This window comes from Trachypithecus francoisi, unplaced genomic scaffold (assembly GCF_009764315.1).
Source record: "Trachypithecus francoisi isolate TF-2019V2 unplaced genomic scaffold, Tfra_2.0 Lachesis_group0, whole genome shotgun sequence".
NCBI classification, from domain to species: domain Eukaryota; kingdom Metazoa; phylum Chordata; class Mammalia; order Primates; family Cercopithecidae; genus Trachypithecus; species Trachypithecus francoisi.
In genome coordinates, this window is record NW_022681453.1 from 54,286,278 (window position 1) to 54,313,692 (window position 27,415).

At 46.5% G+C, this 27,415-nt stretch overlaps 1 protein-coding gene across 3 annotated transcripts; it reads right to left on the reverse strand.

Moving 5' to 3' along the window:
• Window positions 1–146: 146 nt before the first annotated feature.
• Window positions 147–27,161, reverse strand: SEC13 (SEC13 homolog, nuclear pore and COPII coat complex component). 3 transcript variants are annotated; one of them, XM_033210656.1, is made up of 9 exons: window positions 27,023–27,161; window positions 24,183–24,227; window positions 21,422–21,537; window positions 18,376–18,527; window positions 17,755–17,888; window positions 11,278–11,411; window positions 10,760–10,883; window positions 9,751–9,897; window positions 147–598 (listed from the first exon to the last, which is right to left on the reverse strand). In XM_033210656.1, the coding sequence occupies exons 1-9, from the start codon at window positions 27,023–27,025 to the stop codon at window positions 485–487; spliced, it is 969 nt and encodes a 322-aa protein (XP_033066547.1). In that variant the 5' UTR covers window positions 27,026–27,161; the 3' UTR covers window positions 147–484. The 3 variants fall into 3 exon arrangements, with proteins under 3 accessions (XP_033066547.1, XP_033066548.1, XP_033066545.1); XM_033210657.1 differs by having other exon boundaries at window positions 21,422–21,571; window positions 27,023–27,092; XM_033210654.1 differs by lacking the exon at window positions 27,023–27,161 and adding an exon at window positions 25,246–25,423.
• Between the last annotated feature and the right edge of the window lie 254 nt (window positions 27,162–27,415).

Genomic DNA, 27,415 nt, shown 5'->3' on the forward strand with positions numbered 1-27,415 from the left:
AGCCACCTTTGTGGGTGGGATTCCGCCAGGCCATCACAGCCATGGCCTTTGTGAACGTTGTTCTAGTGCGTGGACCGACAAGAGTCAAACTGAGCTGGTGGGGTGGGGGTGGGGGTGGGGGGGTGGTTAGGATAACGCAGCGGGAATTATAAGCAATATGACTTTATTTAGTTACTTTGGAAACAAAACCCCCCAAATAATGCCTGAATCCAAAGGTACATAAAAATGGTCCAAAATAGTTTAAAATAGATTTGAACTTCATTTGTAGTTTCTTCCTCATAACATGAGCGCTTTTAGCTGGACAGCAGATTACAAAGCATCTCCGATCATTAAGGCAGATGATCAATCTGTGGCTGCATCTGTAACTCCTCCTGGAAAAACAATCCTGTTGGAGTTGGGGGCTCTTCCCAGTTGTTTGGTCAGTTGGCCCAGGAAGGGGCAGTCCTGGAGCTGGCGGGTGGGGAGCCAGGCCCCACCTGTCTTGTCACTGCTCGTTCTGCTGGCCCTCTGTGACTGACGCTGACACGGAGCCCTGGCCCTTGTTGACATCACTGATGCACACCCACTGCCCGTCAACCGACTCCTTCCACAGGGTCACCTGCAAGTCAAATCAGTGCACAAACAGATTATCATGGGTCTGAGGCCTTCCCCCCGCTGTCCCCTAAATATGAGCCTCATCCCCATCAAGAACCACTGCCCAGAGGCTTGTGTATGAACAGAGCATGTTCCTCCTCCACTGAAATCCCACCAAAATGAGAGTCCAGGAATAAAAACTCACAGAAAAAAAGGAGTAACAATAACAGCAGCTGTGGATGATGATGTCAACACAGGATACTGTTTTCACCAAACTGTGACAGAGCTACAGTGAGAGGATATGGGGTGGCAGGGAGCAGGGTTTGCGAAGTGTGGTCCCCAGACCAGAGCATTGGTCACCTGGGAACTTGCTACAACTGCAGATTCTTGGGGCCTGGAACAACTGATTAAGAAGCTCCGGGGGTGGGCCTGGCAATCTGTTTTAACAGGTTTAACAACGCTGCAGTTTGAAAACTACTGTGGTAGAGGAAGGTAACAGATCAGTATGTTGTTTCTACACTGAAGTAAACTCTGTAAGAGATAGCTAAGAGCTGAAAAGGTCTGCCCCTGGAGAGTGAAAATTAGGAGGCTGCTTAAAAAAAAAAATCAATCTAGGCTGGGTGTGGTGGCTCCCAGCAGTTTGGGAGGCTGAGATGGGTGAATCACCTGAGGCCAGGAGTTCGAGACCAGCCTGGCCAACATGGTGAAACCCCATCTCTACTAAAAATACACACAAAAAAACTAGCTGGCCGTGGTGGCAGGCACCTGTAATCTCCCAGTGGGGAGGCTGAGGCAGGAGAATTGCTTGAACCCAGGAGACGGAGGTTGCAGTGAGCTAAGACTGCCACTGCACTCCAGCCTGGATGACAGAGTGAGACTCGTTCTCAAAACAAAACAAAAAAACAAAAACAATCTGGCCGGGTGCGGTGGCTCAAGCCTGTAATCCCAGCACTTTGGGAGGCCAAGACAGGCGGATCACGAGGTCAGGAGATCAAGACCATCCTGGCTAACACTTGTGAAACCCCGTCTCTACTAAAAAATACAAAAAACTAGCTGGGCGAGGTGGCAGGCGCCTGTAGTCCCAGCTACTTGGGAGGCTGAGGCAGGAGAATGGTGTAAACCCAGGAGGCGGAGCTTGCAGTGAGCTGAGATCCGGCCACTGCACTCCAGCCTGGGCGGCAGAGCGAGACTCTGTCTCAAAAAAAAAACAAAAAAAAAACAATCTAAAGCTATGTACATATATTAGTTTGATTAAAAATGAAAATAGACTTCGATAGGGGCAGAGCAAGATGGTCGAATAGGAACAGCTCCAGTCTCCAACTCCCAGTGCGAGCGACAGAGAGCGTTTTCAACTGAGGTACTGGGGTCATCTCACTAGGGAGTGCCGGACAATCGGTGCTGGTCAGCTGCTGCAGCCTGACCAGCAAGAGCTGAAGCAGGGCAAGGCATCGCCTCACCTGGGAAGCGCAAGGGGGAAGGGAATCCCTTTTCCTAGCCAGGGGAACTGAGACACACAACACCTGGAAAATCGGGTAACTCCCACCCCAATACTGCGCTTTAAGCAAACGGGCACACCAGGAGATTATATCCCACACCTGGCCGGGAGGGTCCCATGCCCACGGAGCCTCCCTCATTGCTAACACAGCAGTCTGCGATCTAACCGCAAGGCAGCAGCGAGGCTGGGGGAGGGGCGCCCGCCATTGCTGAGGCTTAAGTAGGTAAACAAAGCCGCTGGGAAGCTCGAACTGGGTGGAGCTCACAGCAGCTCAAGGAAACCTGCCTGTCTCTGTAGACTACACCTCTGGGGACAGGGCACAGCTAAACAACAACAACAAACAAAGCAGCAGAAACCTCTGCAGACGCAAAAGACTCTGTCTGACAGCTTTGAAGAGAGCAGTGGATCTCCCCACATGGAGGTTGAGATCTGAGAAGGGACAGACTGCCTGCTCAAGTGGGTCCCTGACCCCTGAGTAGCCTAACTGGGAGACATCCCCCACTAGGGGCAGTCTGACACCCCACACCTCACAGGGTGGAGTACACCCCTGAGAGGAAGCTTCCAAAGTAAGAATCAGACAGGTACACTCGCTGTTCAGCAATATTCTATTTTCTGCAACCTCTGCTGCTGATACTCAGGCAAACAGGGTCTGGAGTGGACCTCAAGCAATCTCCAACAGACCTGCAGCTGAGGGTCCTGACTGTTAGAAGGAAAACTATCAAACAGGAAGGACACCTATACCAAAACCCCATCAGTACGTCACCATCATCAAAGACCAGAGGCAGATAAAACCACAAAGATGGGGAAAAAGCAGGGCAGAAAAGCTGGAAATTCAAAAAATAAGAGCGCATCTCCCCCTGCAAAGGAGCGCAGCTCATCGCCGGCAACAGATCGAAGCTGGTCAGAGAATGACTTTGACGAGATGAGAGAAGAAGGCTTCAGTCCATCAAACTTCTCAGAGCTAAAGGAGGAATTACGTACCCAGCGCAAAGAAACTGAAAATCTTGAAAAAAGAGTGGAAGAATTGACAGCTAGAATAATTAATGCAGAGAAGGTCATAAACGAAATGACAGAGATGAAAACCATGACACGAGAAATACGTGACAAATGCACAAGCTTCAGTAACAGACTCGATCAACTGGAAGAAAGAGTATCAGCAATTGAGGATCAAATGAATGAAACGAAGCGAGAAGAGAAACCAAAAGAAAAAAGAAGAAAAAGAAATGAACAAAGCCTGCAAGAAGTATGGGATTATGTAAAAAGACCAAATCTACGTCTTGATTGGGGTGCCTGAAAGTGAGGGGGAAAATGGAACCAAGTTGGAAAACACTCTTCAGGATATCATCCAGGAGAACTTCCCCAACCTAGTAGGGCAGGCCAACATTCAAATTTAGGAAATACAGAGAACGCCACAAAGATACTCCTTGAGAAGAGCAGCTCCAAGAGACATAATTGCCAGATTCACCAAAGTTGAAATGAAGGAAAAAATCTTAAGGGCAGCCAGAGAGAAAGGTCGGGTTACCCACAAAGGGAAGCCCAACAGACTAACAGCAGATCTCTTGGCAGAAACTCTCCAAGCCAGAAGAGAGTGGGGGCCAATATTCAACATTCTTAAAGAAAAGAATTTTAAACCCAGAATTTCATATCCAGCCAAACTAAGTTTCATAAGTGAAGGAGAAATAAAATCCTTTACAGATAAGCAAATGCTTAGAGATTTTGTCACCACCAGGCCTGCCTTACAAGAGACCCTGAAGGAAGCCCTAAACATGGAAAGGAACAACCGGTACCGCCATTGAAAAACATGCCAAAATGTAAAGACCATCGAGGCTAGGAAGAAACTGCATCAACTAACGAGCAAAATAACCAGTTAATATCATAATGGCAGGATCAAGTTCACACATAACAATATTAACCTTAAATGTAAATGGACTAAATGCTCCAATTAAAAGACACAGACTGGCAAACTGGATAAAGAGTCAAGACCCATCAGTCTGCTGTATTCAGGAGACCCATCTCACATGCAGAGACATACATAGGCTCAAAATAAAGGGATGGAGGAAGATCTACCAAGCAAATGGAGAACAAAAAAAAGCAGGGGTTGCAATCCTAGTCTCTGATAAAACAGACTTTAAACCATCAAAGATCAAAAGAGACAAAGAAGGCCATTACATAATGGTAAAGGGATCAATTCAACAGGAAGAGCTAACTATCCTAAATATATATGCACCCAATACAGGAACACCCAGATTCATAAAGCAAGTCCTTAGAGACTTACAAAGAGACTTAGACTCCCATACAATAATAATGGGAGACTTCAACACTCCACTGTCAACATTAGACAGATCAACGAGACAGAAAGTTAACAAGGATATCCAGGAATTGAACTCATCTCTGCACCAAGCGGACCTAATAGACATCTATAGATGTCTCTCCACCCCAAATCAACAGAATATACATTCTTCTCAGCACCACATCGCACTTATTCCAAAATTGACCACATAATTGGAAGTAAAGCACTCCTCAGCAAATGTACAAGAACAGAAATTATAACAAACTGTCTCTCAGACCACAGTGCAATCAAACTAGAACTCAGGACTAAGAAACTCAATCAAAACCGCTCAACTACATGGAAACTGAACAACCTGCTCCTGAATGACTACTGGGTACATAACGAAATGAAGGCAGAAATAAAGATGTTCTTTGAAACCAATGAGAACAAAGATACAACATACCAGAATCTCTGGGACACATTTAAAGCAGTGTGTAGAGGGAAATTTATAGCACTAAATGCCACAAGAGAAAGCTGGAAAGATCTAAAATTGACACTCTTAACATCACAATTAAAAGAACTAGAGAGGCAAGAGCAAACACATTCAAAAGCTAGCAGAAGGCAAGAAATAACTAAGATCAGAGCAGAACTGAAGGAGATAGAGACACAAAAAACCTCAAATAATCAATGAATCCAGGAGTTGGTTTTTTGAAAAGATCAACAAAATTGACAGACCACTAGCAAGACTAATAAAGAAAAGAGAGAAGAATCAAATAGATGCAATAAAAAATGATAAAGGGGATATCACCACCGACCCCACAGAAATACAAACTACCATCAGAGAATACTATAAACACCTCTACACAAATAAACTAGAAAATCTAGAAGAAATGGATAATTTCCTGGACACTTACACTCTTCCAAGACTAAACCAGGAAGAAGTTGAATCCCTGAATAGACCAATAGCAGGCTCTGAAATTGAGGCAATAATTAATAGCCTACCAACCAAAAAAAGTCCAGGACCAGATGGATTCACAGCTGAATTCTACCAGAGGTACAAGGAGGAGCTGGTACCATTCCTTCTGAAACTATTCCAATCAATAGAAAAAGAGGGAATCCTCCCTAACTCGTTTTATGAGGCCAACATCATCCTGATACCAAAGCCTGGCAGAGACACAACAAAAAAGAATTTTAGACCAATATCCCTGATGAACATCGATGCAAAAATCCTCAATAAAATACTGGCAAACTGGATTCAGCAGCACATCAAAAAGCTTATCCACCATGATCAAGTGGGCTTCATCCCTGGGATGCAAGGCTGGTTCAACATTCACAAATCAATAAACGTAATCCAGCATATAAATAGAACCAAAGACAAGAACCACATGATTATCTCAATAGATGCAGAAAAGGCTTTTGACAAAATTCAACAGCCCTTCATGCTAAAAACGCTCAATAAATTCGGTATTGATGGAACGTACCTCAAAATAATAAGAGCTATTTATGACAAACCCACAGGCAGTATCATACTGAATGGGCAAAAACTGGAAAAATTCCCTCTGAAAACTGGCACAAGACAGGGATGCCCTCTCTCACCACTCCTATTCAACATAGTGTTGGAAGTTCTGGCTAGGGCAATCAGGCAAGAGAAAGAATTAAAGGGTATTCAGTTAGGAAAAGAAGAAGTCAAATTGTCCCTGTTTGCAGATGACATGATTGTATACTTAGAAAACCCCATTGTCTCAGCCCAAAATCTCCTTAAGCTGATAAGCAACTTCAGCAAAGTCTCAGGATACAAAATTAATGTGCAAAAATCACAAGCATTCTTATACACCAGTAACAGACAAACAGAGAGCGAATCATGAATGAACTTCCATTCACAATTGCTTCAAAGAGAATAAAATACCTAGGAATCCAACTTACAAGGGATGTAAAGGACCTCTTCAAGGAGAACTACAAACCACTGCTCAGTGAAATCAAAGAGGACACAAACAAATGGAAGAACATACCATGCTCATGGATAGGAAGAATCAATATCGTGAAAATGGCCATACTGCCCAAGGTTATTTATAGATTCAATGCCATCCCCGTCAAGCTACCAATGAGTTTCTTCACAGAATTGGAAAAAACGGCTTTAAAGTTCATATGGAACCAAAAAAGACCCCGCACTGCCAAGACAATCCTAAGTCAAAAGAACAAAGCTGGAGGCATCACGCTACCTGACTTCAAACTATACTACAAGGCTACAGTAACCAAAACAGCATGGTACTGGTACCAAAACAGAGATATAGACCAATGGAACAGAACAGAGTCCTCAGAAATAATACCACACATCTACAGCCACCTGATCTTTGACAAACCTGAGAGAAACAAGAAATGGGGAAAGGATTCCTTATTTAATAAATGGTGCTGGGAAAATTGGCTAGCCATAAGTAGAAAGCAGAAACTGGATCCTTTCCTTACTCCTTATATGAAAATTAATTCAAGATGGATTAGAGACTTAAATGTTAGACCTAATACCATAAAAATCCTAGAAGAAAACCTAGGTAGTACCATTCAGGACATAGGCATGGGCAAGGACTTCATGTCTAAAACACCAAAAGCAACGGCAGCAAAAGCCAAAATTGAGAAATGGGATCTAATTAAACTAAAGAGCTTCTGCACAGCAAAAGAAATTACCATCAGAGTGAACAGGCAACCTACAGAATGGGAGAAAATTTTTGCAATCTACTCATCTGACAAAGGGCTGATATCCAGAACCTACAAAGAACTCAAACAAATTTACAAGAAAAAAACAACCCCATCAAAAAGTGGGGAAAGGATATGAACAGACATTTCTCAAAAGAAGACATTCATACAGCCAACAGACACATGAAAAAATGCTCATCATCACTCGCCATCAGAGAAATGCAAATCAAAACCACAATGAGATACCATCTCACACCAGTTAGAATGGCAATCATTAAAAAGTCAGGAAACAACAGGTGCTGGAGAGGATGTGGAGAAATAGGAACACTTTTACACTGTTGGTGGGATTGTAAACTAGTTCAACCATTATGGAAAACATTATGGCAATTCCTCAAGGATCTAGAACTAGATATACCATATGACCCAGCCATCCCACTACTGGGTATATACCCAAAGGATTATAAATCATGCTGCTATAAAGACACATGCACATGTTATGTTTATTGCGGCACTATTCACAATAGCAAAGACTTGGAATCAACCCAAATGTCCATCTGTGACAGACTGGATTAAGAAAATGTGGCACATATACACCATGGAATACTATGCAGCCATAAAAAAAGGATGAGTTTGCATCCTTTGTAGGGACATGGATGCAGCTGGAAACCATCATTCTTAGCAAACTATCACAAGAACAGAAAACCAAACACCGCATGTTCTCACTCATAGGTGGGAACTGAACAATGAGATCACTTGGACTCGGGAAGGGGAACATCACACAGCGGGGCCTATCATAGGCAGTGGGGAGGGATTACACTGATATAAATGACGGGGAGTTATACCTGATATAAATGACGAACTGATGGGTGCTGACGAGTTGATGGGTGCAGCACACCAACATGGCACAAGTATACATATGTAATAAACCTGCACGTTATGCACATGTACCCTAGAACTTAAAGTATAATAATAATTAAAAAAAATGAAAATAATGATTTTGATTTTAAGAACTCTTGCTTCAGGGACAAACTTTATTCACTCAACAGACCGCAGAAAGCTCTGGGACTAAAAACATACTAAGTCCTTTAGCTAAGGGTGCTATGGAGATAGCAAAAGGAAACAGGCTTATAAAGAAGGAAAGAGCAAGAAGCCTAAATGCATAGTGATGGGGACCCCAAAACATTGCATGTACAGCCAGGCACTTGCTTACAGCCCTGTAAAAATCACTGTGGGCCTGCTTGAGGCATTCTGGTCCCTTGGTCTGTCCTGAGTGCCATCAAACCTGGGTTCTAGTCCTGACTCTGGCACTCACTAGAAATATGGCTTTGAGAGGGGGCCTGCTAGATCTTTCTGGGACCACTGTAGATGAAAGGGACCCTCGGTCAGAAAAGCTGCCTGCAGAGGCTCTCAGATCTGCACGCCCATGTTCACAGCCACGCCATTCCCAATAGCTATGAGGTGGCAGCAGCCCAGGCGCCCGCTGGTGGAGGAATGAGTGTAGAAATGGGGTGTGGGCTGTCCAAACAATGCAACACTACTTAGCTTTACAAAGGAAGGAATTCTGACACATGCTACATACAGCATGGAGGAACCTTAAGGGCATACTGCTAAGTGACATAACCCAGTCACAAAAGGACAAATACTGTATGATCCCACTTAAGTAGTTCCCTAGAGCAGTCACATTCACACAGATAGAAAGGAGAAGGGTGGCTGCCAGGGCTGCGGGGGCGGGCAATGGGGAAGGGAGTTATTTAATGGGTACGGAGTTTCAATTTTGCAGTTGAAAAGAGTTCTGGAGATCAGCTGCTTCTCTGCCTTGCCTGTGTTGGTTGTGCTGTGAGCCACACAAATGAAAGGTAAGACATGGAGCCAAAGTGGCCACTGGGAAACAGTAAAAGACCAACACAGGCAAGGGAGAGAAGCAGCAACGGGTGGCAGGATCCAGACCAACTCGCACTTCAGATGCAGAGCAGATGTGCCTGAAGACGCAGCACAGCCACTCCATGTGGAACTGACCCTATGGAGTTAGAGATCCTCTGTCTTATAGGGGAATTCAGCGGGGCAGATGGCTGTGGCTTGTTACTGCTTCCTTTCTGCGGGTAGTTTTTCCTTCTAATTGTAAAATACACCTAACATAAAATGATCTTGGCCATTTTTAACTGCACAGTCCAGCTGTGTGAAGTACATTTGTATCCCTGTGCAGCTGGTCTCCAGAACTCTTTAGCTGCAAAATGCAAACTCTTTCAATGCACCCACTGTGTACCTGACTCTTACCAGCATCACAAGTATTCATAAACTCTACAGATTTTTAAAAAGCCTTTTAAGTGTTAGGGACAAAAAAAAAAATCCCCAATCTTCTCGCTTTTGTTTATGGGTTCTCATACACTTACTTTTTTGGCACAGCTAATGGAACATCACCATGAGGTGACCAAATGGTTAGCAGGGTGATGAGCCTGACTGCTCTGCTACCTCATAGTTTTGGGACCCCCGTGCAAGTCAAATTGCCTCTGTCAGCTTCTTTCCTCATCTATGAAAGGGGGACATATTAATACTACCTCAGGGGCTGTGACATTAATGATGTAACTAAGAGGCACACTCAGCACACAGCCCTGGCTAAGGCTCCTTCCCAGCCTGCAGTCAGGTGTGAATGTCAAGTGCGCTCTCTAGTGGGCGGGGTGAAGACCAACAGGCCATGTCCACCAAGCTGTGGGGAATGGGTATGTACCTTATTGTCTCCACCGGAGACAGCCAGGATGTTGGCTGTGATGGACCAGCTCACATGCCACACCACATCATTGAACTTGTGCAACAATTTAGGGGACCATGTATTGCCTGAGGCATCATCACAGGTCCAAATGAACACACGACCGTCCTAGGAAGAAACAGGATAGAGTCAGGAGATGGGGACGAGACTCTGCGTTTGTGATGTCCTCCCAATCTAGAGCCGCGCGGCACCTCTCTGCAGGCACAGGGTGGGGGATTCAAACGGGAGCCAAGGACCTCTGGGGCATCCACAGCTTTGCTTCTGTCTCTTCACACTGGTCAAGAGTGTCCCGGATTCCTTTTCTCATCCGGGTTTCGGAGGTGGACTCTGTCTACGTTGCTAACTCAGATTTTCTCTGGGGTTTCCCTGATGCCTGCCAAGTCACTTCCACTGTCTATCTATACCTTCTCAACTGAATGGGCAGAGCTCTCCAAAAACCAAGCTCTGAGAATGAGAAGGCACAAGTAAAAAAGCACAAAGATCTCAAATTTAGAACCAAACCAAACAGGTTCCTATGATGTGAAAGGCCTGGCTGGCTCCCTCTAGGGTGGTGGCATATAACTGAAGGCTTGCCCTTGGCAGTCCTTGCTGTCTGGGAAGGGTGGCTCGGTAGCTGAGCCTAGAATTCCCATCCCTTCCCATCCCGCCCTATCGTTGCTTGGGAACACTCGGACTGCACCTGGGCACCTTGGCTCCCCAGTCTCACAAGGGTCAGGAGGGAAAATGCATCCCGAATCCGCCTCCTTCTTGGTGCTGGTTCTGTTGTAGCTGTCTCATCTCAGCGGAGGCAGACCACTTGTGGCTTCTGACCAAGAGTTCCCCACACGACCTGACTCCCTGTGCTCTGGGCCAGAGGTGCCTGTTGCTCTCCCTTTACCCTCACAGAGGACTTTCCGCTAAGGAGACTAACAGCTGATGGGCCTGACTCGAGACTAAATGACAAGAGATGCTCTCATGGCCCTGGGCTGACCTGGGAGCAGCTGGCGATGGTGCTGGTGGGCAGGCCGATGGAGGGGGCCCAGGCCACATCTCGAACCCAGTCACTGTGCGCTTCTAGCTTCTGCTCCTCCTTCCACTGGCCGTCCTCCTCCTCCCTAATGGGGGACAGAAAGAGAATCAGCAGAGAGCTGCCTGGGGGCCTTTCCCACACCTCAACTCCTCCACTACCCGACAGGCTCTGCCTGGGGTGGAGAAGCGATTCCATCTTTCTTCTTTCATTCATGGAGTTTGTGGCATTTTATTCCCTTCACCCCAACTGTAAAAAAAACCCTCCAGGAAATGCTCTGCTTCCACAGCCAAAGAGTCAGCTCCAACAGTTGGGAATTAGGTGAACAGGTGTTGTGTTGTTTTTCAAGGATGTCCTCCGACAGACTGAAAAGAGTATTTTACTGGCAGGAGGGAGAAAGAGCGGTGACTTTGTTTCTTGTGAGTGTGGCTGAGTCATGTAGAAATGTCCCCTCAAAGAGAAGGCCACATATCTCTACTTACTTCCACAGCTTGATGAGGTTGTCACAGCCACCTGATGCAAACCTCTTGATGTAATTGGGTTTCTGCCCCGAAGGCTGGTCTATGAGGCTTCCAGGTACAACAGCAGGGGCCCAGCTGACGGCATTGCAGCCAATCTGTAAAGATGGAACACGTGGTGACTCTGCCTTGCAAGAGAACCCTGCTTTTGCAGACCCAAGCCTGCTGTCCCTCTCTCCTCCGCTTCTCAGGACTGGACTGTGTGAAGGCTGACATGAAGCACTCATCATGTGGTCCACTGCTCAGAATTCTCCCTCAAGGATCCCAACAGTGTGTGCATTTTTCTGCAGTGTGCACTAAAAGTAGAAATTAAGAACTCCCACAAATTTAAGAAACAGGACATTTTTTAAACACATGAAAGAATGGTACATTGGAGCTTCTTGTTTTTTGAAAAATCTTTTATTATAAATAGATCAATAAACAAAAATTCTGCCACCTGCCTGAAAAGCCCTGTCATTATGCCCTTCCTCATCACAGCTCCCTCTACAAGTAACCACTGGCCTGACTTCTAACCCAATTTCCCCCCATTTTATCACTCAAATGCGCATCCCTTGACACTACAGTCTTATCCATTAAACATTTTTTTGGATTTTTTTTTTTACATCTCCTACTTTGCAGATTCCTCCTCTGATTTTTTTCCTTACAATTTTTCTGCTGAAGAGAGTCTAGTCTCTCGGTCTGGGTTTTGTTGCTTTATACGCAGTTCAATATGTTCCTCTGAATTCTTGAAAACTGTCAGCTGGAGCCAAGACTGGACAGACTCAGGTGTGATCCCTTTGGCCAAGACTAGAGCTGGTGTGTTCTCTCATCAGGAGGCACGTTAGCTTGTCTCTTATATTAACAGCTGTCAATAACTCAGGCCTCTCTTAATTCACTGGGGCTTGCAAAATGATGATACTCTAATTCTATCCTTGTCATTTATTCCATGGAATGCTCCAGATAGGGGTACTTCTCATTAACTATTCGATTACCCAGGGGTAGAGGTCTGATACGGTTTAGCTGTGTCCCTACTCAAATCTCATCTTGAATTCCCACGTGTTGTGGGAGGGACCCAGTAGGAGGTAACTGAATCAGGGGGGCAAATCTTTCCCATGCTGTTCTCATGATAGTGAATAGTCTCATTAGATCTGACGATTTTAAAAATGGGAGTTTTTCTGCACAAGCTCTCTCTTTTGCCTGCTGCCATCCATGTAAGATGTGACTTGCTCCTCCTTGCCTTCTGCCATGATTGTGAGGCTTCCCCAGCCACGTGGAACTGAGTTCTCCATCCTCTTTCCTTTGGAAATTGCCCAGTCTCAGGTATGTCTTTGCCAGCAGCGTGAAAACAGACTAATACAAGGTCAGAAAGGAAAGCCTGGATAAACGCTTGATTCTTTCTGAACTGGTTCTGTCACTTTCCAAAGATGACTGATTCTTCTCTTTATTTATTATTAACAAAAACTTTTTTTTTTTTTTAATTGAGACAGGGTCTCACTGTCACCCAGGCTGAAGGGCAGGTTGGTATGATCATGGTTCACTGCAGCCTCAAACTTCCTAGGCTCAAGCGATCCTCCCACCTCGGACTCCCAAATTACTGGGATTATAGGTGTGAGCCACTGCCTTTTTTTTTCTTTTTTTTTGAGACAGAGCCTGGCTCTGTCACCCAGGATGGTGCGATCTTGGCTCACTGCAACCTCCACCTCCCAAGTTCAAGTGATTCTCCTACCTCAGCCTCCTGCGTAGCTGGGATTGCAGGTGTGTGCCACTACGCCTGGCTAATTTTTGTATTTTTAGTAGAGACGAAAATTAGTCCATTTTCACACCACTGATAAAGACATACCTGACACTGGGTAGTTTACAAAAAAAAGAGAGGTTTAATGGACTCACTCCCACATAGCTGGGGAGGCCTCACAATCATGGCAGAAGGCAAGGAGGAGCAAGTCACATTTCACATGGATGGCAGCGAAAAGGGAGAGAGCCTGTGCAGGCGAACTCCTCCTCATAGAACCAGATCTTGTGAAACTTACTCACTATCAAGAGAACAGAACAGCATGGGAAAGACCTCCTATGACTCAACCACCTCCTATGACTCAACCACCTCCTACCAGGTACCCCCTATAACACGTGGGCATTCAAGATGAGATCTGGGTGAGGACACAGCCAAACCACATCATGGGGTTCCGCCATGTTGGTCAGGCTGGTCTCGAACTCCTGACCTCAGGTGATCCACCTGCCTCAGCCTCCCTAAGTGCTGGGATTACAGGTGTGAGCCACCGTGTCCGCCGTGGGCCCAGCCTTTTAACCCTCATTTAGTCTTAGTTCTATATATTTATGCTGAAGTCTTCGTAGTCATTTTTGTTGTGTGACATGTATCCTCTAGTAGATTCCTCAGGAAGGGTACAGTAGTCCCTGAATTTTTTTTTTTTTTTGAGACAGAGTCTTGCTCTGTGGCCCAGGCTGGAGTGCAGTGGCGCAATCTCGGCTCACTGCAAGCTCCACCTCCCGAATAGTCCCTGAATTCTTGCATATTGATAATAGTTCACATTCTTTACACTCGAAAGCTAATTTTAAAAATAGCTTTGATATGGTATAATTGACATACACTGCGTATCAAGTGCATGATTTGGTGAATTTTGACAAAAATATACCCTATAGGATCATCACATCACCTCAATCAAGATAAGGAACATGCCCATCATTCCAGAAAGTTTCCTCGATCCCCTGGTGATCCATCTCCCCATCCTGCAGCCCCCAATCTTGGTGACCACCGGCCTGCTCAGCTGCACTTCCTAGATATGACAGCAGTGGAATCACAGTGTGTCCTTGTTTTTCTTTTTTTCACTCAGCGTAATTATTTTGAAATTTATTCATCTTCCTATTGTGTTAAGTCATTTCTTTTTAATGCTGGCAGTATTTCCAAAGTATGGATATATCACAACTTACCATTTACCTGTTGATGGACATGTGGACTATTTGCAGTTTTTAGCTAGTAAAGCTGCTATAAACTTTTGTGTATAAGTCTTTGTGTGAACCTGAAAGTCAATTTTCCTGGTTATAAATCCCTGGCCCATACTGTCTTTCCTTGAATATTTTAAACATGTTATTCTTTTTTCTTTTGCACCAATCCTTACTATTGAAAAGTCTGACAATAACCTTATTGTCTTTCCTCTTTAAGTCACAAGGTTCCTTTTCTCTAGAACCCCCCAAAACTTGAAGTCTAATAATTTTACTAGAATTATATCTTTTCGTTGGTGATGCTGGGTTGATTTTTTTTTTTTTAGAGACAGAGTCTCACTATGTTGGCCAGGTTGTTCTTGAACTCCTGGCCTCAAACAATCTTCCCACCTCAATCTCCCAAAGTGCTAGGATTACAGGCTGAACCAGCTCACCTGGCCTTGTTTTTTGTTTTTTTTTTCTTGAGACAGAGTCTTACTCTATTGCCCAGGTTGGAGTGTAATGGCGTGATCTCGGCTCACTGCAACCTCTGCCTCCCAGGTTCAAGCAATTCTCTTGCCTCAGCCTTCCGAGTAGCTGGGATTACAGGTGTGCGCCACCACGTCTGGCTAATTTTTGTATTTTTAGTAGAGACGGGGTTTCGCCATGTTGGTCAGGCTGGTTTTGAACTCCTGACCTCAGGCGATCCGCTTGCCTCAGCCTCCCAAAGTGCTGGGATTACAGGCTGAGCCACTGTACCTGGCTGATATTGTTAAGTGTAGGGTATGATCTCTCAATCTCAAGTTTCAAATCTTCGTTTTTTAATTTTAAGAAAGTTTTCTGGATTACTTCTTAGTATTTGTTCTGTTTTCCTTTCCAGGGACTCCTGGTATTCATATGTTTGACCTATCTGCCTGTCTTTACTTTTGCTCAAAACCTTTTTACCTCTTCACTTTTTTGCTCTTGAAATGTTTCCTTTTTCACAGTTTATCCTTTTCAGGCAGGATCTGCTGTGTTTATCGACACTTGCATTTCATCTAACTTAGTCTTCACTTCTGAAATGACTTTTATTTCTAATTCTTTCCTGAGTTCTGTCGCCTTATTTCTGATTTTTAAAATGTTGATTTACACTATTCTGTCATGCTTTGTATTGTTAGAATGTCAGCTGGCTTGATGTGAAATAGTGGGTTACAGCTTGGCTCTGTTCTGTGGGCGTACCTTTCTAACGTCCTCTCACTGTCCACAGGGAGGGTATTTTGCATATTGTTTCTTATATAATAACTTTGTAAGCAATTTCACGTCAAAGACTTTTCTGTTATTTTTAGGTGAGATGAGTTTTCCTGATAAGAAAGGCTCAGGAAAGTCTAAGCTCAGAACTCTCCCTCGTTTCTGTGTAGTGTTAAAAAATGTGGGAGATGGCTTTCAGGAGTTCCTGTCTTTGTTTCTCTTCCCCACGTTGGTCTACATCTCATCCTTCCTTTCCTGTGTCCCTGTCCAGCTCAACTGTGATTTCATTTCCAGCAGTGCCTCTTCCTGAGGGGGCCTGTCCCGGAGGCTTGCTCTGGAGGATCACAGAGCTCAGATTTCTTCCCACCCCTCCAGCCTTTCTTATCGTGGGCCACGTGCATTCACTTGGTGTTAGAGTGCAAACCCCTCCCGGTCATTTCTCCGAAGATACACAAATGGCCAATAAGCCCCCAAAAGATGCTCACCATCATCTTTGATTAGCGAAATGCAAATAAAAATCACAATAAGGGCTGGGTGCGGTGGCTCACACCTGTAATCCCAGCACTTTGGGAGACTTAGGCAGGCGGATCACTTGAGGCCAGGAGTTTGAGACCAACCTGGGCAACATGGTGAAACCCTGTCTCTACTAAAAATACAAAAATTAGCTGGGTGTTGTGGCGTATGCCTGTAGTTCCAGCTGCTCAAGAGGCTGAGGCGTGAGAATTGCTTGAACCTGGGAGGCGGGGATTGCAGTGAGCTGAGATCACGCCATTGCACTCCAGCCTGGGTGACAGAGCAAGACTCCGTCTCAAAAAAACAAAACAAAACAAACCCAAAAAATCACAGTAAGATACCACCTCACATTCACTAGGACAGCTGTAATCAAAATGACAGACATATGTTAGTGAGGATGTGGAGAAAGTAGAATCCTCATACACTGCTGATGGGACTGTAAAAGGGTACAGTTACTTTGCAAAACAGTTTAGCAGTTCCTCAAAACGTTAAACAGAGATTTACCATATGAGTCAGCAATTTCACACCAGGTATAGACCCAAGAGAATTAAAAACATATGTTCATGCAAAAACTTATCTGCAAATGTTCATAGCAGCATTGTTCATAAGGCCAAGAACATCAATCATCTGATGAATGGATACACAAAATGTCTATATTCACAATGGAGTATTATCCAGCCATAAAAAGGAATGGAGTGCTGATACACGCTATGATATGGATGAAACTTGAACTCATTATGCTAAGTAGGAGAAGCCTGCCACAAAAGACCACAGATTGTCTGATTCTACGTACAACTGATCCTCAATTTCATTTCATTATGTTGACAAGATAAAAAAAAAAAAAACTCCCAGCGGGGGCCCTGCCTGTGTGGAGTCTGTACATTCCCTGTGTCTGCGTGGGCTCTCTCCTGGTCCTCTGGTTTCCTGTCACACCCTAAAGATGTGCATGTTCGCTTCACTGGTGCGCCTGCATTGTCCCAGTGTGAGTGTGGGGCGTGTGTGAATGATCTGCTGGTGGAAGGGTATACTGTCCAGGGCTGGCTTTTGCCTCATGCCCTAAGCTGCCAGGACAGGCTCCAGCTACCTGTGACCCTGAACTGGAATGAGATTAGAAAAAGAATAAATACAAATTATTGTAGAAAACTCACAAAATATCCAATAATCATACAGATGCATGACAGCAAATGATGTGGCATTAGTCATATGAGTCCCCCACACTGGTTATTGTTGGTTTTTGAACTGTGTGGTGGTAGGAGGTAGGACACTGATGTTCGCTTTGCAAACATTTATTCCTTGATTGAACCACCAACATCACGACTGCTGTCACTCACTAATTCATCAAAAGTTGGGTAAAGAATGACCTTGTTTATATTAATATTTCTTAAATGTATGCATAGCTCACATACTTTTTAAAAATTTTAGTAACACCACTCCATTCTACAGGGTCCCAATGACTACTGCAGGGCATGTCACCTGGACGCAGCCATAGCTAAGGTGGCAGTGAGCAGGCTGCTGTTGCACCTTCCTGGTGCCCAGCCCTCCCCTGCTTGGGAGCACACAACAAGGAAGCAGTGCCAGGTCCTGCCTGGGCTGAATGAGGCCGGTGCAGCCTGGTCTGGTTTCAGAGCAAAGAGGCCCAAAGCTGCTCTATAGCAATCATGTCTGGTCAGCTGACCCCTCCCCGGCCCACTGCACAGCAGGGACCCTCCCCTACCACCTTCTAGGGAGCCTGCAGACACAGGGCAAGGCAAGCACTCTCACTGCAGGAAAGGCAGGGGCTGGACTCACGGTGTGAGCGTTGTTGATCTTCTTTACTTCCCATTGGCCTTCCCCGGTGTACGTCAGCAGGGAGATGGCCCCATCTGAGCTCCCACAGGCCAGGATCAGGCCATAGTCATGGGGGGCCCAGCACACCGAGTTCACTGTAGGAAGAGGGAGAGTGCAGTGAGCAAAGCAGGGAGACCGCGGCCCCAGGTCCCGCCTTCTACAGATTTACTGTTTTACTAAATTTCCACAACAAACAACTGTAGGAGTCACCTGGGGAAGCCGTAATTTGGTCAACTGAGGACACTGAAAAAAACCCTATCACCTACTAATACCATGATTTCATAACCTACAGTCTGTCTAACGAAAAACTGGGCAGGACAACAATCTGAGAATGAAGGGTAGTCCTTAAAATGAATAATCCTGAAGAGAAACTCACTTGTCTTATTTGTTTTGGACTGGCTTTAGGTCTTAGGGCCTTACTCAGCTGCAGACAGACTAGCAGAAAAGCCAACCAAAGCTCAAGGGACAGAGGACAGACAAGAGGCACCAGGAGGGGCAGGGAGCCAGGGCTCCAGCCGGGACAGAGTCCTCCTTTTTTACCCAGTGGTGCCCTCGCCTGCTCTGCTGCCATGCTCAGTGTACCTGAGGAGTCGTGTCCCGCGTGCTCGTGGCTCTTCTCCCAGGTGCCATTTTCCTCTCTCCAGATAATGACTTTCCGGTCATAGGAGCACGATGCCAAGATGTTGCCATACATGGGGTGAGCCCAGGCCACTTGCCACACAGGACCCTCATGACTGCAAAGTGAGAGAGAGGCCAGAGGAACCCACAGTGCCTCTGCAGGCACTACTTTGGACAGAACTAAATGACTCCCTGAGACAATGTATCAGGGCAGAACTGCTTAAGAACTTCAAAGGGAGAGCTACACAATGCCATTTCAAAAGGGGTGCTCAGTGGACAGTGAGGTCCTAAGAGGTTAAGCAACCTAAGGTCACAGAGCCTTTGAGAGAGAGTTGAGCCTCTGGGTCAGCCTTCCTGTCCCAGCCAGGCAGGAACCTCACTTGTCCAGACTGTAGCCAGCACTGTCTATATGTACTGTCTACAGCATAGTCATTAATTGGTCCAGGGTTTCCAGCCACAAGTGCTCAGGAAATATTTGTAGACTCACGTGCTATTCATCCTTCCTGACGGTCAGCTTCCTGAGGAGGCATTATTGGTTTCATTTTGCTATTTTCCACTACTCTTTTAATTTGTTCAAAAGGCATGTCTTTCCCTTCTCTTCTGATCTTTATCCATTTACCTGATAACACGTACTATCAGAGCAAATGCTCTGTGCCAGGCTTTGTATGGGAACCATTTCTCTGGCCCAGGGAAGAGTTTGCACCTTAGCACTCAAGAGGTAGAGTAGCATGGTAGAGTTAGTGGTTAGGAGACCAGGCCCATTCCCCCATTCACTAGCTCTTGACTTTAGGTAAGGATATTTTTGTCTCTTTACCTGAAAATGGAGAAATCAGTAAGAATTTTCATAAAGTTTGGAACAATGCTTGGTAGAAGGAAAGAAAAAAGCCACTCAATACCCATTAGCTATTAGTGCTGCTCCTGGTTTACTCCTTCACTGTGGGCTGCACACACTCAAGTCTCCTCCTCCCTCTGGCTGGGACAACAGGACATTCCCAGTCCCTACAAAGGTGCTGCTAATGAAACTGTGAGTAGACTCAAACTTCCAACAACTAGGACAGTTTTTACTAAGGCAAAAAGGAATGGGGTGGGAATTTTTTTTATCCCTCCAATATTTCACATCCTTTGAATGTAAGAAAAACAGCAGAAAGGACAGAGCCACAGCAAACATAACTGCCTTGGCCAACAAGCTGCACTGTGGCAGCTCTCTGCCTGCCCAGGGGCTCCTGCATAGAGAAGCCTGATTTGGCTCCTCAGTCACTTGATCATTTGACACTCAGACAGAGGAGAACTTCTAGGCCCACTTCCCCAAATGGACACTGACTTAGTTTAAAAACTGCTTTTTAATTCAGTTAACAAACATGTGCTGAGCACCTACCCGTCATGGCTCTTAATCTTGCCTGTGCATTCTGGGGAAGGTTATGGACCCTCATCAGAATAATGCACAAAACACACAGAACTAGGCTTATAAAGAAAATTCAATTATAAATTATACACTCATCAACTTTTTTTTTTTTTGAGAAGGGTTTCGCCCTGTCACCCAGGCTGCAGTGCAGTGGCACCATCATGGCTCACTGCAGCCTCAAACTCCTGGGCTCAGGCCATCCTCCCACCTCGGCCTCCCAAAGTGTTAGGATTACAGGAGTGAGCCACCTCGCCCAGCCTGTTATCAAAATATTATAAAGCAATTTATGAGATAGTGATGCATGTACGTCTTTGTTAACACTTTAAGCAACAAACTCTAGTGGTAGGTCTAATAACCACTGTAATTTCAAAGTTGTGATGAGCATAAGTGATATTGTGAGGTAGCTAAGTAACTGTGATGTGTGATAACAATATCTGTGACTTCTACTGGTGACAAAATGACAGGCACTACAAATATTACTGAAGTTTCTGGCCTACATCCATAATTGAAAGAAATGCTAAATATCAGTCACTGAAAATGCATTTTTTTTTCCTCTGTCCCAATTCATCAACCCGAGTTCTACTCACAGAACCCTTGGAGATCCATGGCACCCAGAAAAACCCACAAATACGTGAAAGGCAGTGAGCTGAGGGAAAGCAGTAGAGATGTGGCCATAAAAATGAGCCAGAGGCCGGGCGCGGTGGCTCAAGCCTGTAATCCCAGCACTTTGGGAGGCCGAGACGGGCGGATCACGAGGTCAGGAGATCGAGACCATCCTGGCTAACACAGTGAAACCCCGTCTCTACTAAAAATACAAAAACTAGCCGGGCGAGGTGGCGGGCGCCTGTAGTCCCAGCTACTCGGGAGGCTGAGGCAGGAGAATGGCGTAAACCTGGGAGGTGGAGCTTGCAGTGAGCTGAGATCCGGCCACTGCACTCCAGTCCGGGCGACAGAGCGAGACTCCGCCTCAAAAAAAAAAAAAAAAAAAAAAAAAGAGCCAGAATTTCCTCAAGATCTCAGTAGGGAGCAGGGCAGGCCAAATATTTGTAAATAATCACTGAACACCTGCCACGGGCAAACAGGCAGAACAATGGGATTTATAAAATGATAGCATTCTTACCTTATTCTTACGGCGATGCTTTTGTGACGCTTTAGGTCATACTGGCTAAACTTGCATGAAATGGTACTGTTTACCACTTTTAAAAGTAGCAGTAGCTGCCTGCACTAAAGACTTACTGTGTGCTGGGCCCTGCGTCAGGGCCTTGCATGCACTAGCTGGATAGGAGGTAGCACTGGCCCAATTTTGAGGATGAGCAGATGAAGGCTCTGAGACAGAAACTAACTCATTTGCCCAAGGTCTTCTAATGGGTACATATAAAGTGGCAGAGCTGAGACTCACACCTGTATCCACCTGTGCCCTTAACAGCATCATCCCTGGGGACATCTGCTGAGGACAGCCAGGCTGGCTGGGATCCCAGCGTCCTCTCTGCTAAATGCACTTTGGGGTTGCTCTGAATCTGGGCTCCCATGCTTTGCTCCCACGGTTGAAGCAGGGCCTGAGAACCCACACCATTCCTGCAGCCCTTCCCTGGGCTTGCCAGCACTTACCCCCTGAGGTCGGCGATAAGGATCTGCCCTCCATTGCGCACATCAAAGATTTTGACGGACCTGTCTGATGAGCAGGTTGCCAGGCGGGTGCCATAGTAGTCCATCTGGGCGTCGTGCTGCAAAGGGAGGACAGCTCGGGAGGCCTGCAGGCTGGGTGGGTGGGCAGGTAGGGTGAGGGCTGTCACCACACAGAGTCTAGTTCAGACCAGAATCTCCCTGAAATCAATCTAATCTCAAAGTATCATCACCCTCAGGCAGGAAGCTAGCATGTGGACTTCACCAACGGGCAGTGTCTCTCTGAAAGGGAAAAGCAAGCCACACCCAGCTGGTGTCACAGACCCTTTACATACCTCAGGGAAGGGCCCTTCCATTCCTGTTCCGCAGGGTGGGTATGGGAGAAAAAAAGTTGGCCTAGCTGCCTTCTTCTTCCTCCACCCTCTCAGGCCCTACTCTGTTCTTAGGCTCTGTGGGCTAAAGGGGAATACCCCTGGGTTCAGCTTAGCCCTAGCACCTGATGCTAATGCATGGAAACAGGCTAAAGGAGTGGGCCTCTGACTGCCTGGAGTCCCCAGTCAGGTCCTCTGTGATGCAGCTCTGGCCTGGACACAGGGTTCCATTCAGATATTTGGGCTCTTTCTTCCAGCCCTGGCCCTGGATCCTCTGTGGACCTTTGTTTTGGGATTTCTGCTCGACCTTTTCCTAGTGGTGTGCCCAGAGCTTCCCAGACTTTCCACCCAAGGAACACAATGCCTTAAGTGTTGCTGCTCTCACCACTTGTGAATCGAATTCCTTGATGCTGACTAAGCATGCAGAAGAACTAGGCCTGGCCCCTGCCTGCAGATCCTTGTCCACGGGATGATGGTCTCTGAGGCACCATGCCTCCCGCCCCACTGAACACCCTGGTCCCTCCTGCTTGCTAGCCCTGCCTATTCCAATGGATGTCACTTTCTCCAGCTGTCCCACCCTGGGAGTTTCGGGACTATCAGCTGCACTCCCACAGCCACCAAGGGCAATTATGCCCATTGAAAGGCACTCATTCTGTCTGCCTCAGATGGAAATTCTCACCTCCCTACACGAGGAACACAGCCTGATTTTTCTTTGGGAACTCCCTCCACTGTATCAGGCCTTGGGTTTCTTGGAAGGCAGGCAGTACAGGGGTTTTCTGAAGCACTTCTCATGCTTCTCAGTGGAAGGAGGCAGGACACAGTAACTTCCAGATCTAAATCCTATCTCCTTAGTTTACCTGCTGTGCAAACTCTGAAAATACTTCATCTCCTTGAGCTTCAGTTTCCTTATCTTTATTATTTACCAACATCCTATGGGCCTTAGTTCCCTTATCTTTAAATAAGGTTAATGATAGCATCTGTCTCAAGGCTGCTTGAGATGTGTTATGAAGTTAAACAAGATATTGAATGAAAAGTACAACTGGGCGTGGTGGCTCATGCCTGTAATCCCAGCACTTTGGGAAGCTGAGGTGGATCACCTGAGGTTGGGAGTTCGAGACCAGCCTGAACAACATGGAGAAATCCTGTCTCTACTAAAAATACAAAATTAGCTGGGCGTGGTGGCGCATGCCTGTAATCCCAGCTACGAAGGAGTCTGAGGCAGGAGAATTGCTTGAACCCAGGAGGCAGAGGTTGCGGTGAGCTGAGATTGCGCCACTGCACGCCAGCCTGGGCAACAAGAGTGAAACTCTTATTTCAAAAAAAAAAAAAAAAAAAAGAATAGAAAACTACTTAGCATGGGGCCTGATACTCAGTGAGCATGCAAATGTTTATCATTACTACTTTGCCTCATCTAGTTCTCAAACCAAACTCATACAAGTAGATAGCATATCTATTATTTTTCCCATAAGTAAATTGAGGCTGGCTCAGAAAAGTTAAGATATTGGCTAGGGAGTCTCAGATTGGGTCTTCCTGCCCATGATGCCATGCTATCTCCAAGGAGGCGTGGTCTCACAGCTAGACCACTCATGACTGAATCCAGAGAAATATACAACTCTGGGACCAGACAACCTCTCAGAAACCCAAAAGCAACTGTTAGTGGACAGGTTGTGAGGGCAAGAACCCTGACATGAAACACTGTCAGTCAGCTGTCCGGGGTCTTGCTCAAAGGCTGCTTGGCCCTGAATGAAGGAGAGTCTGTGTTTTTCCTGCTGCAGACTTTAACCTCTGGACCTTCTCCTACAGCCCTGTCATCTTATACTGAGCCCTGTGTCCCTGTGTTTACCTCTCAGGAAATGCCCTGAGTACGACTTCTGGTTCAAAGGGCCGTGCTTGGCCTATTGTCTTGGTGGTTTGACTGGGTTCTGCCTGGGGCTTTCACTGTGGCCATCTTCTGCCTCTGTATTGAGTCATCTTTCTACACTCTCTTCTTTTCATTCACCTTTCCAGTGGGGCTAAGAAGTGACAGCAGGAGGAAGACAGGTGGGAAGACTATTGTCAAACCTCTGCACCCACTCAGCCTTCATCCGAGAGCAGGTTACTGTGTTGGCTGGAACACTGACAGCCTAGAACTACAAACTATTCCCAGGTTGCTCCCAGCAGAGAGTGACCAGACTGCCACAGTCCTAACAACTCAGAGGGCACTGCTGGGGAGCCTAGCCATACCCCGAGATTACAGGCTGATGGGCAACCACTGCAAAGCCACCCTGGATCCATGAATGATCAACAGAAAGGGGTAATGAAAAACCCAAATGGCTTCCCTCCCACAAAAGTGCCCATGTCCACAGCCCGTCAGGGAGGGGGTTATTAATACTTACAATCATGTCCTCATGGGAGGTATCCACAGTGTTAATTACTGACACCTAGAACCAAAGATATCGCTGGTAAATTAACTGATGGCAGAATACAACCATCTCAACGAACGACTGCATTCGTTCGTTCATTCATTCACTCAGTAAGCATTCATTCTAAGTACCTTCCTTTTGCCAAGCACTGTGCCAGGAACTAGATATACAGACACAAAGAGGAACTTTTGCCCTTCAGAAGCTCACAAATAATGCTAGTGTGGCAAGATAAATTCTGTAATGGTGGTTTGAGTGCCCCATAGGAGCCTGAGGGGTGGGGGTGGTAGACATGAATTGAGCCTTAGATGATGGGTAGGAATTTGCAGGTGGCACAGGAGAAAATACCAGTCCAAGCAGCCAAGCAGAGGGAATACATGAGGAGAGACAAAGAGGTCTGAGAGAGCCTGATGTGTGTGGGGAAATGGCAAGCAGTCCTGGCTACTCTTAAGGGTGAGGACAGACCCCAAGGGAGCTACAGCTGGTGTTCCTTTCCTGGATAACAGCGCCTCTGATGTTCCAGGCAGTTTATGCATAACAGGGTCATTACTTCAGACTGGGAGACTTGATTAGAGTTTTTCCTGAGGCTGCTCCCTGGTCCATCACCTAGTGGGATCCAGGACTGAACAGTTTGTAGGGCTGGAACATGGTGTCATGGTCATCACCCTCCTCTCCATTCTTTGAGGTCCAGCTCAAAAAGGGCCACCCATCACCTTTCTTGAAGATTCTCAGATCCTCAAATGGCTGGACTCTCTTGCACATCTTCAGCACTGACCACAAACAACATTTTATGCTGTTTCTTCTCCCCACTAGAAGGTGAGCTCCTTGGATCCACAGTCTGAGCCATCTGCAGTTTCAAATCCCCTCAAATCATCCAGCACAGTGCTTTGCAAACAGAAGGAACTCAGTGACTATTTGCTGAATAAGTAAATGAACAAAAGCTGTTTTTTTTTTCTTTGCTCAACCACTATTCTCTTAAATTCTTGGGACAGAAAAGAGCACTTAAAAGAAGTTTCATTGTGGAACAGACATTTCTTACCATTTTCCCCATTTCATCTTTTCCAGCACAAGCCCTGTAGGTATAAAGTTTGACTTGTGTTTTCAGAAAGGCAGACACTGGAAGAAGATGGCTGCAAAGCAGTTCAAGAGGTACACACCAAGTAAGCACAGGTTCTCTCATCAAATTAAATTCTAGACTCTCTAAAAAACAGGTCCCCGAAGTCTGCAAAGGCAAGTAAGGACAATAAGGAGTTTCCTCCATGTGCCGAGCTGTACAGGTTACAAAGTGCACGGGAAGGCGGGGAGGGCAGGGTACCAAGGGCAGAGTTAATCAGAGACCTACAACAGACTAAGGAACTGAAGAAGCCCAGAGAAGAGAAAGCACTTGCCAAAGTCACAGAGCTAGTTAAAGGCAGAACTGGGAAAAGAGCCCCATTCCCTAACCTTCTAACTCCCAGTCCACAAAACTTCACTCCACCAGGCTGCCTGTCTAGAATGTAAAGCAGTTGTTACACTGAGTTCTGTAAAGCTGAGGATAAGCAGGTTCAGGAAGAAAGTTTACTGAGAGGTAGTTTCAACCAGGTTACCAAAGGACCTTAGAAATAATCAGCATTTAATTCTAACCACTCTCACCCATCAGTCACGGTTGATGAACCATGCTTCTGAATGAGAGAGAGAGAGAGAAGGGGGGAGGGGGGGAGGAAAGAGGGAGGGGGAGAGAAAAGGAGGGAAGGAGGGAGGAAGGAGGCAGGAAGGGGGAGAGGGGGAGAGGGAGAGAAAGGGGGTAGTGGGGGGAGAGGGGGCAGAGAGAGAGAAAGAACTTCTTAGAGTACTTCTTCCCAGGGACCTGGTGTTATCTGGCCCCTGTTAACACCTGCACTCAAAATAATTCACCTCTTTGAAATCAGATAATGAGTTAATTCATTTAGGATGAGCTCAATGTCAGAGCATAAGGGCCTCAACTCTAACCTGCAGTGGAAGAGCTAGAGGTGAGTGATTTACACCTAACCCTCTGCAGAGCAAGAATACAGTGTTCTGATTTCTAGGTTCCTGCAGGTTCCCTCAAACCTGCTGCTGAGGCACACCCATGTTTCTAAAAGAATGCATGTACTAGATATGCCAGGCTCAGCCCAGATACTTCCATTCTTTAGTTCTCATTCAGTCATTCATTCACTCAAGGAGTAAGTGTGGAGTGAATGTACACTGCAGATTCCACAGAGACTTAAAAAAACCTGAGCCCCTGCCTTCGGTGGGTCGTTCAGGCCATCTTCACGTTTCCCGAGGTGCCCATCCTACTTGGGGGGCCTACCCCGAGCAACTGTTCAATCATCTCTGCTAGGGGATGTAGTAGGCGGCAGAAAGAAATGGTTAGGAGGGTTCAAATCTCGGCTCTACCACTTAAGCAGCTGTGCAGGAGGCTCCACGTCTCCGAACCTCAAGTGTCCTCATCTGTAAAGTGTTGAGAAGAATGGCACCTTCTTCACAAGGATGTTAGCAGGCTGAGATTACGAACAATGCTGAGGGCTCAGTATAGAGTAGCTCCTCTGCTGTTCCTCGTTTTGTATTCAATTGTTGACGGAAGAGGAGGAAGGGAGGCTGGCAGGAGACGCGGCAGCGGCGCGCCCCGCAGTCAGAAAGGTTCCTTGGCCTCCCTCTGGACTCCCCTCGGAATGGTCCGCAAGGACGGGGCCAGAGCCCCCCAGATCTCTAAGCGGTGGAGGGGAGCTTAGGATTTGGGACTCAGCACGGCCGAGGAACCCGTTAGGGCCGCGACTGTGGCCTTCACGCTGCTCGGCCTCCTCAGTCCCAAAACTCACCATGATTGCGGCGGTGGCTGCTCCGGGTCTCGGACGTGGCACCTCCCGGCGGCGCCTCGAAACAGCTCACTTCCGGCGCCCGGCCCTCAAGCCGCCGGGCCGTGGCGTAGGAGCCTCCGGGCAGCAACGCGCTCGGCTCTCACAATAGTTCCGCGCCTTCCACAGGGCGCGCCCCGCCCTCCCGAGGCCCAGCCCCTATCCTCCAGAGACGCTGAGACCAGAGGGCTGGGGCTCTGGTTTCCGCAGTGACCCTGACCGGGGGGCTTTGGAATCTGAAGCTCGGTGGGTCTACTCTCCCGACCAAGTCTGCCCTTTTCCTGAGATCCATAAATGAAAGGAAGGATTAATATAACTATCGGCCGGGCGCGGTGGCTCATGCCTGTAATCCCAGAA